Source organism: Peromyscus californicus, unplaced genomic scaffold (assembly GCF_007827085.1).
Source record: "Peromyscus californicus insignis strain IS unplaced genomic scaffold, ASM782708v3 Scaffold_8__1_contigs__length_139910024, whole genome shotgun sequence".
In the NCBI taxonomy this organism is placed as follows: Eukaryota; Metazoa; Chordata; class Mammalia; order Rodentia; family Cricetidae; genus Peromyscus; species Peromyscus californicus.
In genome coordinates, this window is record NW_026294606.1 from 22,761,111 (window position 1) to 22,779,859 (window position 18,749).

The 18,749-nt window shown below is 45.0% G+C and overlaps 1 protein-coding gene across 1 annotated transcript in view; it reads left to right on the forward strand.

Annotated features, from left to right (window-relative positions):
* Adtrp (androgen dependent TFPI regulating protein) overlaps positions 1 to 18,749 on the forward strand; it is a 67,630-nt gene that overhangs the window by 14,169 nt on the left and 34,712 nt on the right. Inside the window, exon 3 of the mRNA XM_052728062.1 lies at positions 643 to 744. Within this exon, the coding sequence (XP_052584022.1) occupies positions 643 to 744 (102 nt within the window). The remainder of the gene's footprint in view (positions 1 to 642; positions 745 to 18,749) is intronic.

Below are 18,749 nucleotides of genomic sequence, written 5' to 3' on the forward strand. Positions count from 1 at the left end.
AAAAGGAACAGTGGAGTCTGTTCATTTGTCTTGCAAATTGAGCCTGTGCATGTTCAGAAGGTGGTGTGATGGGGGAACTAATAGCCTGTCCCCTCATCGTAGCACAGACCCTCACAGAGGGCAGACGGTGATAGGACATTCAAGGGGTACAGTAGACACACATAAATCCAAAGTTCTGAGCAATGGAGAGATCAACTCTCACTTTCCTAGTTTACAAATGATCTAGTGCTTAGCCCTACTCCAAGCCTCCCTGTTGTCCTTTGCCATGACTACTTAAAGGGGGCAAGGGGCAAGGGACATATGCCAAGCTATTCCATATGCTCATTCACAGTACTCTTGGTATGAGCTTAGATGAGAGAGAGGTCATTGGTGACGATGAAGGACTCGAGGTCTATGCATCCTTTTTATCTGTGTCTTCTCTGCACGCCACTTCTCTGCACTTCTAACCCATTGAAGAATCCCCAGAGAGCCAGGATACACTGTTATAAAATAAGCATTTCCTCTTTCCTTTTATGTCCCTAAAATGTATATCCGATGTCCTTCACATCACCATCCATTTTTATGTTGCTGTTTCCTTGGTTAGCTTAGAAACCTCTGATAAAAAACAAATCTAATAATAATACTTTTGTGTTTCCTCTCCAGTTTGTATTCCTGGTATTCTGGACCCTCTTTCACTATGATCGAAGTCTCGTTTACCCCGAGGGCCTGGATGATTTCTTTCCAGCATGGGTTAATCATGCAATGGTAAGTAGAAAAATAATGAACTCGAACATCAGTGGCTTTTCTACTGAGTGCCAAAGTGCCTGTGTGTGATTCCAAACTGTTCTTCAGTGCCCTCCAGCTCATGCCTGTCTCTCCCTCCTGTCACTATTAAAAAGCGTCCTGAGGGCTGCTAGAGAGATAGATGGTTCAGTGGCTAAAGGTATTTGCTGATTTTCCAGAGGCCTGGGGTTCAGTTCCCCGGAACCTACATGGCTGCTCACAGCCATCTCTAACTACGATTCCAAGGGATCCGATGTCATCTTCTGACCTCCATGGGCACCAGGCATGCGTGTGGTGCACATACATACATGCAGTCAAACGCTCATATACTCAAAATAAAAATAAGCAAACCTTTTCGTTTTAAAGCATACTGGGGATGTAAATGAGCAAAACCTGGTATTGCAGCCAAGGGGGACTCCACTGAAAGCAAGGATGAGGAGCTGAACAGTTGTCATACTGCTTCGAAAAATCACTGAAAAGTTAAGCTATCAGGAAAGGCGACCTTTGGCAGTTCTGAAAAAGAAGTGACTTTTGCCCATGACTAATAATGAAATTCATTTCCAGGAATGGAATAAAGGAAGGTTTAAACAAAATCTATCCCCTTGTCCAAACAATACGTTATTCTAAAGGGCAAAGCAGTGGCCGCTCACTAAGATTCCTCTAGGACTGTGCGTCACAAACAGGATTTGTATTTAAATGTTTCAGGGTGGTTTATCCAGGCATGTATTTTTTCATTGACTCCTGTTTTGAGGAGTTACACAGAAAGCAGAAGCTGCTCTAAGAGGTTTGAGTCACTGGAGTCTGAAGAGTCGACTGTGACCCAGACAAGCAGGGCTGAGCTGGGATCCAGGTCTCCACTGCAGGGCTGAGCCTGACTCATTAGAGCTGGGAGTATAGTCTCCCTGGGCAATCCTGGCTCAGCTTCTCCACACTTACAGATGTATTTCCACACTACTAAGCAGTTTAAATAGGAAGATTTCAGGTTCCAGGAAGCAAGACACAAACAAATCAGGAAAACTCATAAGGGCTTAAAACTCCCAAGTTTACCCAAAGACTTTCTTCTGCCCTTCAAAAGCTGTCATTGTCTCAAAATTCATGAGACAATCAATGTGGAAAAGCTTTGCTGCCCACTAACACTACCCCATGAACCCCAGGCCTGGAAAACACTGTTTCAACATTTTGCTGAGAAAGATACTGACCATTGGCTGAGTTTTGTGCTCTGGTTTCCTCAAGATCCAAATCTACATGTTGAATAATGTTGTTAGTTGGGCTGACTGACTGGCCAACGAGTTTCCAGGGAATATACTCCAAGCCCTGCTGAGGTTGCTGCCACCTTGACCAGCTATTACGTGGGTACCTAGGAGCCAAGCTTAGATCCCCATGCTTGGAGAGCAAGCTCTTTACCAGCTGAACCATTCCTGCACCCCTTTTCTTTAATGTCACATCACACTGTGTTAAACATGTTCCTCGGGAACGAGTTGATTTAATTCACATGTGCATCTTTAGATAAGTACCACAACTTAAGTTTTACAAATGGAAAAAAAAAGCTGAAAGGCCATGTCACCTGCCTGGGGCCAGCAAACTCATCATCCATGGCTCATCTAGAGAGGTAATCCCATAATTGGATGCTAATTCCCTGTTGCCTTTTTACCAAATTCGTGCTTTGATGTAGCCTTATATTTCACCAGGAATCCAAAGGAATAACTAATATGGCAAAGTGAGAATTTTCACTTAGAAAAAAAATCCAGACTCCCCATCTTATGCCAATAAGCCAAAACTCAGAGAAAGTGAGGGGACAGGAAGCATGCACCTACTGGGGCTGGATGCTATAGTATAAGAAGCAGAGCCTTGAAAGTTCTTTTTATCTGGAGCCGAACACACTTACCAAGCATCCTCGCCAAGCTTCATGAGCTCAGCTGCCTTTCCTACAATGACTACCATCTCCCTCCCTCTTCGAGTCCCGCTTACTACTGATGCTTGGATGTCTTCCAGGGAGTTGTGATGCTGATGCCTAATCATGGTGACCTTGATAAGTAAACAGCCATATGGGTGGTTGATCATTTGGGAAGTGAAGAGCTGGATAATAATGTACATCATATCCACGAGCCAATTATTAATAGTAAGACAGATACTGTAGCATGGAGATGCTTAAGCATTTTTGTGCCTCCACAACCTGGGAGGGGGAGAGCAGTGGGTCTGCCCCTTGCTCTTTGTCCTCGCCTCCATCCCTTAGGGAGATCAGGCAAGAGTCGAAGGAGGTGGGCAGGCTGGGTTATAGGAGAAAAGGAGGAGGCAACCTGCTGTGGGTTAGACACTGGTGTTTCCATGTTTCTCTTCACTTAATTGGAGAAAATCCCTGCACAGCCATCTCAAAAAACAAACAAAACAAAACAAAAAACAAAAAAGCCACTATCAACTAACCCACTCTGAGTTTCCTAGTGAAACCGTCTCCAAACATTCTGCTTCTCTTCCATGTTGGCTCCAAACTGAGTGCTTGTGGCTGCATCTCTTCCCTCCAGATATTTTCTGTTCTTACTATTCCATCCTTCTAGCTTGATGCTTTAAGGATGTTCTGTCAAGTTCTTGTTCAAAGGCAGGTAAGGGCTAGAGAGATGGCTCGTTCAATAAAGTGCTTGCTGGACAAGAATGAGACCCCGAGTTCCATCCCTTGCTCCCACATGAAGCTGGGCACAGAGGAAGTTGCTGTGATGTTAGTGTTGAGACAAGTGGATTCCTGGGGCTCATCGCCAACCAGCTTAGCTGAAAAGATGGGCTCCAGGTTCAGTGATACACTGTATCAAATGAAGTGTTGTGCTAGATAGTTTTGTGTCAACTTGACAGGAGCTATAGTCATCTGAGAGGAGAGAACCTCAATTGAGAAAATGCCTCCTTGAGATTGGGCTGTAGGCAAGCCCAGAAACCATTTTCTTGATTAGAGATTGATGTGGGAGAGTCCAGCCCACTGTAGGCAGTAGCATCCCCTAGGCTCGTGTTCTTGGGTTCTATACATAAGCAGGGTGAGCAAGTCATGAGCCGTGAGCCAGTAAGCAGCACCCCTCCATGGCCTCTGCATCAGCTCCTGCCTCCAGGTTCCTGTCCTGCTTGATTTTCTGTCCTGACTTCCTTCAGTGATGAACAGTGATGTTGAAGCATAAGCCAAATAAACTCTTCCCTCCTCAAGCTGTTTTTGGTCATGGTGTTTCATCATGGCAATGGTAACTCTGAGACAAGTGGAAGGCAGACGAGAAAGATGCCTAACATGGACCTCCACGTGCATATGCACACACGTATACTCTTGTGTACACATCTATAGGATTGTGTATGTTCATCTATGTACATATATACCCTCCACCCTTAAAAAACACAAAAACATTACATAGGGGTGGAGAAACAGCTTAGTCAGTAAAGTGTTTACCACGCAGGCATGAGGCTCTAGTCAGATCCCCAGACCCACGTAATAAAACCCGGACGCTGCAGCATATGCCTGTAATCCCAGGGCTGGAAAGGCAAGGATGGGACAATTCCTGGGGCTTCTTCACCAGCCAGTCTAGCCAATCAGTGAGCTCTGAGAGACCCCCGTCACCAAAAACTAAGGTGGAGAACCATCCAGAAAGACAAGACTATATTGACCTCTGGCTTCCATACACATGCACTAACAGGTGCGCGCGCGCACACACACACACACACACACACACACACACACACACACACAAAAGCATGCAGAGATAAGTTGAGAGAATGAGAGGGAGAGATGGGGGAAGAGAGGGAGGTAGTTATTTGGTGCTATGGTTCATACGTAGAGTAGTCTCCAAAGCCCCAAGTGTTGACGCCTGGGTCCCTAGGCCTTTCTGTTTGCAAAGGGTGGAACACTGAAAAGATGGGTGCAAGTGGGAAGCCTCGGTTACTGGTGAGCATGCTCTTATAAGGGATTTTGCAACCCCAGCTTCTGTCCTCTTGGGGTAGAGGTAAGAGATTTCACGTCTCCACATACTCCCTGGCATGCTATGCGGCTCTTCCATGAGTCCAAAAAGTAATTTAGTGAAATGGTCATCAACAGGAACCTCTAAAACTGTGCACCTTGATAAACCTCTTTATCTTCAGAAGCTGTCATCGCAGGCATTTGGTACAGCAATGGGAGCTGACTAGTTAACTGGGTCAATTCGTCAGTCCTTCCCTTTACCAGTGCCCCTCTAAGACAGCCTGAAGAAGATGGTTCAGTGCTGGGAAGCTGGGACCAGAGGGATGACAGGCAGTCTCCTGGACAGTTGGCCTCTGTGCTTCCATGTGGGGCCCACCTGCTCCCTGGAATGATTCCCTCTCTGTACTGCTCCTCCTTTCTCTCTGCCATATAATAACTGTGACGTCACCAGAGCCCTGGGACACTGAAAGCTTCCTTTACAGCATCCCGTATGCTGACTTGATGCTAACTTTCTTTTTGCAACAGTTTCCTTGTCATTATCTGTGTTTCCAGTTTTGTGGCACTCCCCCTCTGACACCATATTTCGAGATGCTTCAGGACTGATTGAGTCTTTGCGATCTTCCTGCCCAGTGCTTCTGACTCTCTGGAAATTTGTTGTTCCTGTAGGACCCTTCAGAGTGGACTGCCACTGTTGTGTTCAACAGATATTTTTCTGTCCCTGTTACATTTTCTGACCAAACAGTAACCTCAGAAGGATGTTTGCATCCACATGGACAGGCTGCCATCACTGGTGACAGCCAGGCTGCCTTCGCTGAAGTAGATTGTGTTATTGCTGAGCAGTCTCTGCCTTCATAAAAGAAGGAAAGGAACAGCAAAGCATTCCTTCAGGGTTTGCCAGGAAAGCATTAACTCCTCAGGTCTTATCTAAATGCTTACTAAAGATAGAACCAGAGCAGACAGATTTAAGTAACAGGAAGAGGCTCTTAGTAACTGAGAAATAAGGGCCCTATCCTGCATCGGAGGGCAGCTGGGGAAAGCATTTCTCTGGAAATCAACCTGCATTGTTCAAGTTGGAAAGAGGAGTGGATAGATCAGAGTTCCTCCTAAGCTCTGCTGCGTTGGAAAACTATGCATAATCATCTAGAATGTGCCCAAGCACTTTCCAAACAGCCAAAGACTGCATAAATGGAAGTCATTATCATGTAAAATATGAGAATCCCAGCCAGGACCCATCACACTACCCGTTATCCACAACCATAATCTGAGACCCATGAGGCTCAACAGGTAATGAATAGAGCTTAAAACAACCTCCATGAAGAGAATTTTCTCTGGCTCTTTGAATTCGAGGCAGGAACAAACATGGCTTCTTAGTTACTAGATGTATTGTCATCTGTTCATTTGGAAATAATTATTGAGCACTGTTACATGTGTGGTGCTATTAAGGTTAGACTATCAAGTGTCCCTCTGGAGGACACGTATTGATGGGTGGACATACAGGTCCTCGGTTAAGATGCTGCTGAGGGGTGACTGCATCAGGAGCTTCCTGAGTTCATGCTTGAGCACACTCTTGGAGATGGGCTGGCTTGGAGGAAGTGGCCAGGGGAGTGTGCCTTCGAAGAGTGACTCTTGTCACAGGGGACCGCTTTTGGTTTCTCTGCTTCCTGGCTGCTATGAGGAAAACAGCAATGTTCTGCCCCCCAACTTTCCACCACGGTGTTCTGCCTCATCACCATGGACTAAAAACATGAACCCAAACCAATCTTTCATCTTTTAAATCATTTATCTCCGTTTTTGTTATAGTAAAGGAAGTTAAGTAACACAGATGTTGTGAGCAACATTTGACAAGGGTTTGGGCATCCAGTGATTTTTGAATCCTGATTAAATCTACTACACACACACACACACACACACACAGAGAGAGAGAGAGAGAGAGAGAGAGAGAGAGAGAGAGAGAGAGAGAGAGAGAGAGAATAGTAGTGAATGCTAACACAAAACACTGGTTTATTTGTTTTATGTTTAGGCTATTAAATACCAGTTCGTGAGTCCTGAGGATCCATCATGGGCATGTCAGCCACAGATGGCTGCCCTCGGTTTCCAGGCCAGATAAACTCCTCTCTCTCCCTTCTTGATTCCTCATCCCCCAATCACCTCTTTGGACACAGGTCACCCATAGCCTAGACATTTCTCGATGTCTCCATGTTTTCAAACTCTCAGGGACATCCCCTGTTTATCTGAGTAAATCTTCAAGCCATTTCTCAGGGATAACACGAATATCCATTAAAATAATGCACTATTTAAGAAGGCCTCAGACCTTCAACACTCCAGTGAATGCTGGTCTCAGAATAAGACCATCCAATATAACTGAACATATGCTAGAAATAGAACCTCATATGATATCCAATATGTAGCTCCAAACACAAAGACAAAAAATCACGAGGCATTCAATTTTTAAAAAGTCAAAATTGTGTGTTTAGCACCGTTTTCTGCCTTCGTGGGATAGTGTGGACACAGGAGGTAAAGTTAATATTGATGAATTTAAAGTATAAACATTGTGTGTAACAACTCCATACCCTCTAGATCGTAAATAGAATGACAGGCAAGACATTTGTTTTTAACGTAAGGAGGGGTTGAAAAACACCTGAGGTGGGCTGATTTGTAAGAAGAGATTTGTTTAGTGCACAGTCTGGGAGGCTGGAAGTCCACACAGTGTAGCAGATACTCTGAGTGAAGGCTCCATGGAAAACGATGGGTGGGCGTGTGCGCAGAAGTAGATTACATCATCTACCAGAAAGCCGCAGAGAAAGTCAGCTCACTTGCTCTGGAGAGATCCACCTAAATTCCTCCTAAGAGCAGAATTCAAATGCCATAAAAACTTCTGCCTTCTAGGCCCCCCTCCCCTCTTAAACATCCCTCTGCTTTCCACATCACCATACATGGTACCAAACTTCCAACACATGCAGCCTTGAGGAACACATTCAAATGATATCCAACTCATAACCATCAGCAAAGCCCTTTGACCTTGTAAAGTAACACCCTCTAGGATTCCAGGAAATAGGGTGTAGACTTCTTTGGGGACCATCGTTCAGTTATTACTCTGTATGATGGCACCACTAATGCATATTCTCTCTCTAGTTTGCAAAGCTTCTCCAAACATGCAGACAATAAGGGATTCTGTCTATATAAAGGTAGCAAGGACATTGAAGCTTGTGGTTAGTGAACTGTGATGGAGTACTGTCTTTTTAAAAATTTGCACACTGCCTATGAAGAGAAGATAAGGTACTATGAAATTTGACAACGATGCTATGGTACAGGTGAGAAAGTGGAGATAGGGGAAAAGAAAACTGGCCTGAGAAGGAGAAAATTAAATCTTGAAGGCTATTGATAAGGGTGAGATGACATTTTCATTTGTTGATAATGTCAGTTCCCAGTTTATGTTTTTCCAGAAGCTTCTACTCTCCCTCTTTCCTTCAGCTTCCCCTACCATCCTTGGCTCACTAAAATGAACTGTTGTCTGTCAGCCACCCAGAAGACCTAACAGAAACCTCTCAGTGGCATGCCACTAGTGGGAAAACAGCCTGAGCGCACGTGCCTCTGCATCTCCTCCTCTATAAGGGCACTGATCAGATTGACTTAATATCCTGAATCTCCGAGAAACACACCAAGTAGATACTATTCGCCTTAGTACAGCCAATCAAGCAAGAACAGAGTGATCCAACAAAGAAAGAGGGGCCAAAGTAGCTCAGCAGTAGATCACTTACCTAGCATGTGGAATGCTTGAAGTTGGGGTTGGGGGCAGAGAGACATATGACGTATTTTCAGAGTAAATGCTGAAGAACTTTAATGCTAAGAACTTTTGTTGTTAGTGGTGGTGTTGACTGTTGGTTGGTTATCCTGTGGTCAAAGGAGATTGATAGCAGATTTTGAGCTTGGAATTTTCCTTGTCCATGAGTGTTAATAATTACAAAGTTAAAAAGAAGTTGGGGTATTTAGAAGGTGTTGTCAACATATACGGTGAGTTGTGATGGGGCAATCTCACCCTGACTAGCTAGGGAACTCAGAAACTCTCCCCAAATCTCCACGTTTATTTTTCTAGTTGGAATTCTGGGGAGAGACACTACATTATTTTTGTCTTGTATTAAATCTTGTTTTCCAGAGAAAAGAACAAGAGATTAAAATTCTATTTGTATAGCATTCTTAAAATAGCAATTTTGATTCTATTCTTAAATGAATATGGTGTTTGTGAACATTTGCTTAGATGCTGCTGTGACCTCACAGTGCTAGCTGCTACCAAGTAGTGATGATTCATCACCCTGTGCTGCTTCCTGGAGACATAAATGTGGTGTAGACTCAGAACTGAAACACCCCCAACTCTCCGTGCTGAACACCTTCAGAGGGGGAACAGAAGAGGAAGCTGAAGCTCAGCTGTGACAAGCTAGATCTAGCTGATGACCCTGAACCATAAACATGTTTTCTTTGACACTTTTATGCTTAATACATCTTTTCCTCAAGGCACATCAGTCACTAGAGAATTGTTTCCCTGCCCTGCACAATCTTTATATGCAAACATGCAACACCTACTATATGCATGTCTCCCTTTATTCCTTAATTTGCTCTTAAAAACTACTTTTAGATAGTTATACTACAAATCCCCTGTGGCCTTTTCCCATTTCCACCAGGAGTATTGGTGACTGTGTGTGTCTGTGTGTCTGTGTGTGTGTGTCTCTGTGTGTCTGTATGTGCCAGTATGTGTGTTCCTGTGAATTCCTGTGGACATGTGTGCTTGAGGTGCATGTGAAGGTCAGGGAATCATCTTCCATGTCAGTTCTCAGTGTCCATCGTGCTCTCGTGCTCCAGGAAGGGTCTTGCTGTTTAGCTCTGCGTGCACCAAGCTGGTTGTTTCTGAAGACAGGGTTCTCCTGTCCTTACTCCCATTTCACGAAGATGCTAGGATTGCAGATGTGCTCTACCATGCCTAGCTTGCATGTGTGTTCTCTCACAAAAATGCTAGGATTGCAGATGTGCTCTACCATGCCAAGCTTGTATGTGTGTTCGCTCACAAAGATGCTAGGATTACAGATGTGCTCTACCATGCCAAGCTTGCATGTGTGTTCGCTCACAAAGATGCTAGGATTGCAGATGTGCTCTACCATGCCAAGCTTGTATGTGTGTTCGCTCATGAAGATGCTAGGATTGCAGATGTGCTCTACCATGCCAAGCTTGTATGTGTGTTCTCTCACAAAGATGCTAGGGTTACAGATGTGCTCTACCATGCCTAGCTTGCATGTGTGTTCTGGAGACTCAACCATAGGTGCTCACACTTGAGCAGTAAGCACATTCCCACAGAGCCATCTCTCCAGTCCCCCTGTCCCCATGCACTGTTAATGTGCTACCTATTGAAGAAGCTATGAAATATCTTTGAGTCATAAACTCAGAGGCAACCATTTCACATCACCCCCAATCCCAACCTGTTGTATTATTAAACTCTAAAACGTTCTCTGGTCATTTTCTGCTCTAGATTTTCATGTGTTCAAAGTTTTGCTCTATTTCCCAGTTATGACAGAATATTGGAGACTATGACATTTATAAAAGAAGGGGAGGTTATTGAGCCCACAGTCCTGGAGACTGAGAAGTTCAAGATTAGGTGGCTGTACCTGGTGAAGGCCTCTTGCTGTAATATGTACATGGCATCCGTGATAGATCCTCATGAGAAACTGACAACCCAACATTTGAAGAGCGAGAGGCAGGGGACCCCTTGTAACAGTGGCCTCAGAGAAAAACTAATCCACTCTTGCAAGAGCCAGTCCAGTCACTAGAGAAAGACACGAATCCTTCTCAAAGGCCCCGACACTGCTAGGTTGGCAACCAAGTTTCAGCAGGAATTTTGGCAAGAAGCATAACAATTGTGTTTACATTGGAAACAGAAAATATGACTTAAACTGTGAGTGTAAAACAGTGCTGGGAAACACCTTCTCCTGTGACTCCAGTGAGAATGCGCATTGGTGACGGCTGGGGATGAACACTCCTGTGGTCACACCACCACCATGGGGAAGAGCCTGACGCTGGGAGTGCTTAGGAAGCCTCAGCTCAGAGAAGTACAGCCCTTAACCACACCCTAACAGTTCTTTGGATGGGATGTCAGCCTGACCACAAGGGCGTGGTTATGGGTTCCTTAGAAACATTTCTCACCACGCTTCCTTTCATTGTGCTCACTTCCTAACCTAAGGTGGGCTAGACAGCCCTCCAGCACTCACCTGAGAGACCTCGAGAAGGCAGACGAGTACTTAAAACTCCACAGAGACACCTGGAAGCTAAACCTGGCTTTGTCAGTAGTTACTTACATGACAAGAATCACAGCATACTTGCAAACAGAAGGGCATCTGACAATGACCTCCCTCAGGATTACCATCTACTGTGGGCTTTTTGTAACTAGACTCAATCAGACACTCACTGGGCCTTTTTTCTTCCTCTCTGGAGAGCAGGAACCAGGATGGCATCAGCTTGCCTGTTTTGTTTCTTTTAATCTCAATTCCGAGACGGTCCAATTTGTGCTGGAGTGGCCTGCTTTCAAAATTCCGTTGATTCTTGGTTGTTTATCAACAGGCTGCTTTCAGACAGATCACAGATTTTTTAAAATGCTTCTCAATTTCTAAATCAAGGTCAAAGGTTTTCAAAAGTCATCAAAAACATGTAGATGTCTTCTGAGAAACTGTAGGAATTTAAGTAATTGAAATCATTCAGTGTGCTTGAGGGCTTGCTAGTGGCCCCCTCCAGTGAGAATCAACCAAGCCTTACTTCCATGGCAACCGTGTATAATCCCCCAAAAGGAAGAATGACTTTGCTGGAGTCTACCAGGAGGCAGACACTTGAAACAGAAGAACCTGGACCTCGCTGAAATACCAAGCGACAAAAATAAAAAGCTAAGTAGGTAGGAGAGACCAAAAGTCCCATAATCTGAATGCAGGAGAGCAAGCAGCCTGGTGTGTGGGCTGGGCAGACTCCCCAGGCAGACTTGAGTGGACGCCCCACCCCCTTCCTGATGAAGCAGCCAGTACAGAAAAGCCATCTTTTCACTCTCTTTGCTTAATAACCCCACAGGCAGCCATTCTAGTGGCTGCTGTGAAGACCCAGCCTTGAACATAGCGGCTGCCAGCCCCTCACCCAGCCCCCACTGAACCTATCCCCTGCCTCTTCCATCTCCTCTGCCCACCTCATACCACTTGTGCCTAATTGGGAATTCTATCTCCTCCCCTTCTCTTTTCCTCCCCTTCCTCTGGGTGGATTACCAGCCAGTAGAATAATCCTGCTGGGCATTACCCATTAGCCCCTTGGATAGTCTAAAAAAAAATTCTCTGAGGATTCCAGTGCCTGCATGGATTCTCAGTTCTCTGTTCTTTGTGTCCATGCTTTGGATTTCTCAACTTCCAACTCATCCTTTCCATTGGTTCTCCCAATCCATGACCTAAACATCTCACATTTGCCCAAAAGACCTCGCTTTGCCGTCCCCTACCTGAATCTCACCAAGTCTTTTTAAATCGCCGATAGCCTTCCTGCCACTGGTGCTGTGGCTTGAATATTCCCACTGAGTCCCGTGTTGGAAACAGTCCCCAGTGCAGCAGTATTGAGAGGTAGGACCTTAAGTGGTGATTAGGTCACAAGAGTGCCACTCTTCATAAATGCATCAATTGTATCTAGTAAGAGCACAGTTAAGTGAACTGGGAGGATGGGTCCCTAATAAAAAGACGAGTTCGACTTTCCCTTCTCTTCCCTTATTAGGTGCCTTCACCCCTCTCCCATCTACTTTCATAGGATGATAGAGCACGAAGCCCCTCCCCAGATGCAGAGCCCTCAATACTGGACTCCCCAGACTCCAGCACTATAAAAAACCAAGCTTCTTTGTAAGTCACATAGGCCCTGGGATTCTGTTACAAAGTCACTAACCAGGCTAAGACATCTGGCTTCTTCCTTCTCCCAGCATCTTCAGATTTGCTGGATCCATCCCTCCACTTCTAAAATATTTCATTCAAGCAAAGCTAAAGAGGAGGGAGGAAAGGGGTATAGGCCAGAACTTTCTCCAGGACACACGCATACTAAGCAGTGTGAGAGGCACAAGTCTATGAAGAGTGAGTAAGGCCGGCTCCAGTTTGCAGGTCTCTTCGTAAACTCAAAAATTCTTTAGAGTGCCATGTGTATGCATGTAATCTTCTAACAGCCACGGGCAGCTAAAAGGACTCCAGACATCTTTAGTGAGTACCTCCATTAGTGTCAAATCCACAGATATGTGATGAACCCTCCCCTCAGAGAGTCAGTTATCAAACTGTGATGGCCTGAACACAAAGGAAACAGTGATGTTAACAGTCCCACCAGGGACTTCAGCTTGTAGATACCAGTATTGCTTGTCTTTTTTCCTTGGGTCACATGACTCTAGCAGATCATTGTACCATGAGATTTTCTTTTTTTATCTATTTCATGCTCAACAATGACTCTGCCTTGGTAGGAATGATTGGCAGAGATATTAAAACACTTAGCCTGTCAAATAGCATATAATAAAGGTCTTTTGTCTCCAATCAGCACAGGGAGTCGAGTTCAAGGCTTATATGTGGGAACATTTTAATTAATATGCATAGTTATACTGACATATTTTAAAATAATACTTCATAATCCAGTGTCAGAGTTGGTAGCATTAAATTGTCATTGTGAGCATAGAAGGTGTAAGCTTGGCAAGAAAAGCTGCTTGAGAAATATTTGTTGAAGGATATTTGGCATCTGTAATACGGGGTTATATGTCCAACTGAAGGTGACCATTGGATTTAGTAGCTTTTGTTCTTTTTGCACTGAGGTGTTGGTTTCTAGAATATGAAGTAAATATGGAGGCATCATTATATACAAGCCGTTAGGAAATGTGTTATATGGCAAAGTGATTTCCATCTTCATAGCTGTCCCTCCACGTGTGTTAAAGGTCTATTTGGCCTAAGAGGTTGAAAATTAAGTCACTGGGAATGAAAACATCGAAGCTCAGACACTCCCTAAACCTCACATCGAGGCCAAATGCCTCTCTGTCTAAGCCACAGAGAAACAAGCAATCTCAAGCATGCACAGTTTATATTTGATTTCATGAAAAAAAAATTGACAAGTACCAGGAAACCTTGATTTTGATTTGTATTAATCGCTTTTCTTATTGCTGTAACCAAATACCTGACTGGAACTGATTTAAGGGAGAAAGGTATATTAGGACTTACAGTTTGAGGGGACATATGACATCATTGCGGGAAAGGCTTGGTGGCAGGAGGACAGCTGGTCACCCTGCATTGACAGCCAGGAAGCAAAGAGTGAACAGGAAGTCGAACATGGGCAAAAGAACAAAACCAAACCCAAAGTTTGTTTTCTATGGCCTACTTCCTCCAGCAAGGCTCCACCTCCTAACAGTTCGAGAATCTTCCCAAATAAGTTCACCAGCTAAGGACTAAGTGTTCAAACACATGAATGAACCTATGGGGGAAGATTTTTACAATCCACAGCATGATGGTGTTTCTGCCATTGTCTTGTCTGGTTTTGAGAAAGTTGTTCAACTTGTCTGATAGTTGGATTCCTTAGAACAGGAAAAGTATGTTGATTCTCTTTAAGCCTCAGAAATGTTGTGGAGAGCAAATTAAATGTTATATATGGGAATGGGGAAATGGTTCAGTGGTAAGGTATTGTGCAAGCCATGAGGATCTGATCTAATCCCCTAGCACCCATGTAAAAATCCATGTAGTGTGCCTGCCCACTTCTGTAACCCCAATGGTGGGGGAAGGGAAGGAAACAGAGAAAGGCAGATAGATCCCTTGGGCTCACTGGCCAGCCACTCTAGCTGAAATGAGAAACCTTGTCTCAATAGAAGATAGATAGATAGATAGATAGATAGATAGATAGATAGATAGATATGGAGAGAGAGTGATAGAGGAAGATGGCTGTTATTGAGCCCTGTCTGCACATATGCAGACATGGTGGAGCCCACATACACCCCCTGCCACACACAATGTGTTATATGTACAACATTTGAATTTCAGTTATAATCAATTGGGTCAAACTGGGGCCAACTTGGAACTGCCCACCTTCTTCCCTGTTTTCTCCATTGCATAGAGAGTCAGAAACCACACAGTTCTAAGCATCCCTTCCTCCATGGGGTCTAAGCAAGAGGCCTTCTCATGAGACCCAAAGAGAAGCAGGGGTCGCTACTGTCCAGTGGAAGTAGACAACAGGTGTGTGGGAAGACTGCAGACCTTGAGCTGGCGGTGGCTCCTGGATGAACACATAGGGTTCACACGCCTCACACAATGAGCAAGAGAAGCCATGGTGGCAGCTCATGGAGACCTTGGCTCTCATTTACAGCATCTGATGGAGAGCTCCCTCTTCCCTAGAAGGTCCCTTGATTTCACCATCCTGTGTTTAAAAGAATTGCACACACACATGCATGAGCTCACACTCATGTATATGAGTATGGCTCCAATGCCATGGGTGTGTGTGGGGATGACAGCCTTAAGTTTGAACTTCCCCTTCTACCTTGCTGGAGAAAGGACCACTTGTTCATTGCTGTGTCCACTGGGTTAGCTGGTCAGAAAGCCTCCACACTTCCTGTCTCCACTTCCCATTTCCCTGTGGGGGTGCGGGGATTGCAGACACCTGCTCTCATGTCTGGCTTCTGGGGATCTGAACTCAGGCCCTCAGGCTTTAAAGTCAAGCCCTTTCCCACTGACCCATTCCTCCCCACTGTTACTTTACAGTTTTAGAGTTAACCTACAAATTAACGGGTTGTATTGACATTTGGAGATAGGTATTCATAGTCAAAGGAATCCGAATCCAAAGTGACTTTCATCTCTGCCCTCTTCAGAGAAAAGTGGCCCGAAAAGGGAAAAGTCTCATTAAGAAAAAGGCACCTCAACTGTTGAATAAAACATTTTAAAAAATCTTTTTAAATGCTTGGCTTACATACAAGAAAGTAATGGAAATTTCCCAAAGTTAAAGTAAAGCGGAGAGATAACAAAAAGGTGAGATAAAGGAAATATTTGAAGAGATAATTACTGTTTCTTTCGAGTTTATGAACAATGAATCATCATACTGAAGAAGTAGGAAAAAAGATTTCCATACAGGACGAGGAGGCAGACAAAAAACACTCTTACTGGGCCACGTGTGTGCTACTGCAGACACCCGAGATGAACGACAGTCCTGAGGACAGCCCTTAGAAGGGCACATTTCCAAACGTATTCCCGTTTGGACTCCTACAGGTTCAATTAATGAAGACTGGAAATAATCGGGGAAAACGCTTATGTACCAAACATGTTCAGACTTTTTTTCTTATTTTTGTCCTCTAAACCATCAGTGTAGAAATTATTTACATAGAATTTACATTGTGTTGGCCATTGTTAGTACTCTGAGGGTGACTTAACGTGTAGAGAATGGTGTGCACTGTTTCTAAGTAAATGTCATAGCTCTGAATGTTGGTGTTGTCACCAAGCTTTATGACCCGAGTTCAGTCTCAGGTCCCACATGGCAAAGTAGAGAACTGACTCTCACAACTTGTTCTCTGACCTCCCCCCCCCCCCCCCCGCAACACACACACCATTGTACATGTGCACATGCACACCCCCTCCCCACACAATCAATAAATAGACTGTAAAAAGAAAAGAAAATGTTACCATGTTTTAGACCAGTAGTCCTCAACCATGGGTCATGACCCCCACAGGGGTTGCCTATCAGATACCCTGCATATCAAATATTTACATTATGATTCAGGACAGTAGCAAAATCACAGTTATGAAGTAGCAACAAAATAATTCTATGGTTGGAGGTCACCACAACATGAAGAACTGTATTAAAGGGTCACAGCATTAGGAAGGTTGAGAACCACTGCTTTAGATAAAGGATTTGAGTATCCAAATATTTTGGTATTCAAAGGGATCCTGTAGCCAGACCCTTGTAGACACTGAGGGACCAGCATACTGTCAGACTTGTGGATGTGTTTCAGCACCAACGATGGAATAACAGGTCCTGAGAAGGGGGGGGGGCAAGGAAAAAAGTTGATTTAAGACAATGTGCTGAGAGGGTTGAGTCTCCTGTCTTGGGGTCTTGTCCTGCCCACCCTCTAAAAATGTAGTGGGTAGACAATAGAGGGACTCTGAGCCTCTCAGCTGCAGGAGGATGCCACCAAGAGAGCCAGTGGGTCTCATAGCCGTGTGCTGTCAGCAGGCTGTGGGTGCCAATCAAGAGAGGTGGCAAGTATCACAGCTTTGTGCTCTCAGTGACCTTCAAGGTGCCAACAGAGACTGTTGGCAGGAGTTCTAGTTGGAGAGATCCCAGAGGGCTTTGGGTTGCCAACCTAGAGCAGATGTGCAGCAAGCAGGTCAGCCATAAGAGGGACAGAAGTGGCAGGTCTTCAAGGCTGGAGGCAGGTGCAGGAATATATTCTCCTCCACAACCAGAGCTTGGAGTCTTCAAGTCAGCCTTCCTTCCCTAAAGAGCCTCTGGAAGCCATGCCTCTGGGATCCTGGCCCCCAGCTAAAGGCAGGATTCAGCTGAGGGCTGGTCTCCACCAGGAAATGGGATCTACACTCTTCCTTCTCTTCCTCCTCTGATGTGTATGTCAGTGAAACTGCCTCTCTAAGACCCCTGGGTTGAGCTCTGGAGAACCTAGTGGATTCTCATTAGATGAATGGGACTGCATGGAAATAAGATGAAAAAAATGGGACCAATCAAGGAAGTGCCATCAAACCTGGAAGAAAAGGAGAAGAGGAAGAGAGCACTACCTAGTCAGATCTGAGTCCAGCCTTATGCCCCTGCTGTGCAGTAGGTATGTGGCTGTGAAAAGCACTTTTCCTAGGTTTAACGCTAAGTCTATGACTCTCTGGTCACCTTTGTACCTTGAGTGCCTGCCACATTCCCTCCCAGGAGTTAAGGCACACTTGTTAGGGGAGCAGTCTGACCTCTAGCCCTTGCCTTGTCGGCTGCGTCCTGTTTCCTCCCCACAGAGCTGGAGGCTCTTCCTGTGGCTTGAGGTCTTCCCTGGCTGCCATTTCTCTGACAGTTTGGGTCACGGACGTCTTTTCACCCTCGGGGCTTGAGCCTGTAGGCCCATTTTGGGACCCTGCTAAAACGGCACATGATGGTAACCTTAGAAATTGGGAGGCTGAGGCAGGAGGATTGTGAGTTTGAGGCCAGCCACATAGCGAGTCCTTGTTTAAAACCCAAACAACACAAAACAAACACACAAAACCCTGCAAATGTTAACTCAGTGAGAGTATCTTCTAAAAACAGGAGTGTAATAAAGACAGGGCAGGCACTAACGTAGATTTTAGTACGCACACACCCTCACCAGAGGCTGCACTTATGAAACAAAGAATGAGATCTTGTGGGAGCCCATTTTCAGGTTCCTCGTGGCTTTACCAAGCAGGTCCGCATAAAGGATGATTGGAAAACGGGCCTGAGTGCAGGTGTCTGAGATGGTCTGCACTTCCCTTGGCATTCCTTTAAAAACCCAGGGTGGAGACAGTCAAGGCCCAATGGATACGGACCCAGGCCCTCTCAAGGCTATCCTGCAGTTCTCTCTGTTTCTCTCCCCTCTTTATTACTAAGTCTCTTATCCTCATTCCTCAAGAGTCCTTGGGGTAAATAAAAGATCTCAGAGGGGAGATCTGAGAAAGCTCCAGGGGCTGCTGAGAAGATGTCTAGATGGACCATTCTGTTAAATCTGTTTGATCTATGTCGTTTAACTCGGATGTTCCTTTGTTGTTTTGTCTGGATGCTTTTAGTATGGGTGAGCGAGGTCTCCATGTGACCCACTGTTCTTGGGTGATGCCAGTCTGTGCTTTTACATCAAGTAGAGTTTGCCGGGTGAAATGGGTTGCATCACTGTTCCATGTATGTGTGCTTTGGGTCACAAAGCCTCCTGATGGGTTGTCGCCATCATCAATATGAAGTGACTCTTTTCATCTCTTCTCATTTGGGTTTGAAATCTGTTCTGTCAGTTGGTCGTACCGTGGTGTCTGCTTGCTTTCTGTGTTTGCATTCTCCTTGGGAGTGCGTTTTTTCCAGCCTG